Here is a 1,495-nt window from a genome sequence, read left to right on the forward strand (position 1 = left end):
GGAGACGGTGGAGGCAGCAGATACGGGACGGACTTTCCAGACATTTGTTCTCGCTACTAAGAGACTGTGAAGAAGTTAGAGAAGGAGCTTTTTAGACAGGATGTGTACTTGTCTGTAGTCTCAGCTTTGGAAGGGTAAGAGCATATTTGAAGGTGGAGAGGAAGGAACCTCACCTCCCCCCACCCTCTTCCCCCTGAAAATACCCGGGGAGAAATGAGTCTGTAGGAAAAAGGGGTGTCCACAACCTTTTGACTCTTAAAGTTAAGGTAAGAGAGAGAGCCCAGAGGTTAGGTGGGATGGAGAAGGGCCCTGTCGCTCAGGAGACGGGAAGGGGGAGAAAAGACATGGAAAGGGGACTGTTCTCCCGCCCTGGACCTCTCACAGCCGACACGGAGCAGCCCAGACCCCAGCTGAAGGCACAGGTGACTCTGCCCACAGAGGCCAGGGGACTTGATGTCGGGCCGGAGCCCAGGCTGCCTTACGAAGGAGGGTTTTATGGTCGACTCAGGGACCATCAGAGAGGTCGTGACCCTCAAAGGACACACCCCTTGTTACTGCCCATCATGACCGCATGTTACTACAGCGGTGTTAGATCAGCGTGGCGTCCTATCTGCTCTCACTAAAAATGCCCACAGCAGAAAAGCACCACAGATGGTGAAGTGGGTGGTGGGATATGTATCACAGACACAACGTACTAGTGTTTTCCCAGCACAGCATCAGCACAAGGCACTGATGTCTCACGTGTCAGACAACGAGCGGTCGATGGCGACGTCGTTTTTCACCTTTAGACCTAGTGCAGCTACTAACTTCAGTCTATTACAAGCTCTTCCCTTGTGTTTCCTTCTTCCTGAAGCTACGAATAGCAGATGGATCCAGGCCCACCCGGAGAGCGCCTACAACCTGGTGAACTCTCCGCACCTGAAGCCCGCCTGGGTCCTGGACCGAGCCCTGTGGCACCTCTCCTGCGACGTGGCCGCCGGGAGATACCGAGACAGGGGGGTGCCCGCGCTGATCGAGAACGAGCATCACATGCATGTCAGTATGTATGGGGCTCCGCAGCCCCGCACACCGTCCCCACAAACTCCACGCATGGCCGAACGTCGTTTACGGCCGGCCTTTTGATACGCGCAATGACATCTGCTTAAAAGGCTTTAAAAATATGCACCTGTGTTTTAACTATTGGCCATTTTTCAGTGCATCCGGAAAATCATTTGGGAGGATGTTTTCCCAAAGATCCAGCTCTGGGAATTTTTCCAAGTGGACGTTGACAAAGCCGTTGAGCAATTCCGAGGACTCCTCACACAAGGTACAGCACACACACCAGTGCGCCTGTCGGGTTTCCGAAATGTAACCTTACTCTTCTTTTCCCCGAGTTAACCCTTTCGTAGATGTGTGGTTATGTGCTATTTGTGTTGTTTTGATCAACTGTAAAACTATGCTTTGGGGAGCTCTCTGATGGTTAGCAGAGACGATCGGAGGGCAGGTCATAATCATA

The 1,495-nt window shown here is 52.6% G+C and overlaps 1 protein-coding gene across 1 annotated transcript; it reads left to right on the top strand.

The window, feature by feature from the left end:
* Positions 1 to 747: 747 nt before the first annotated feature.
* On the top strand, positions 748 to 1,347 carry LOC102253820 (glycogen debranching enzyme-like; the record flags this gene model as incomplete). Its single annotated transcript, XM_014544841.1, has 2 exons — positions 748 to 1,035; positions 1,195 to 1,347. Coding segments are annotated over exons 1-2 (426 nt in total), but the record flags the coding sequence as incomplete, so codon positions are not given.
* Between the last annotated feature and the right edge of the window lie 148 nt (positions 1,348 to 1,495).

Source organism: Myotis brandtii, unplaced genomic scaffold, assembly GCF_000412655.1.
Source record: "Myotis brandtii unplaced genomic scaffold, ASM41265v1 scaffold38379, whole genome shotgun sequence".
NCBI classification, from domain to species: Eukaryota; Metazoa; Chordata; class Mammalia; order Chiroptera; family Vespertilionidae; genus Myotis; species Myotis brandtii.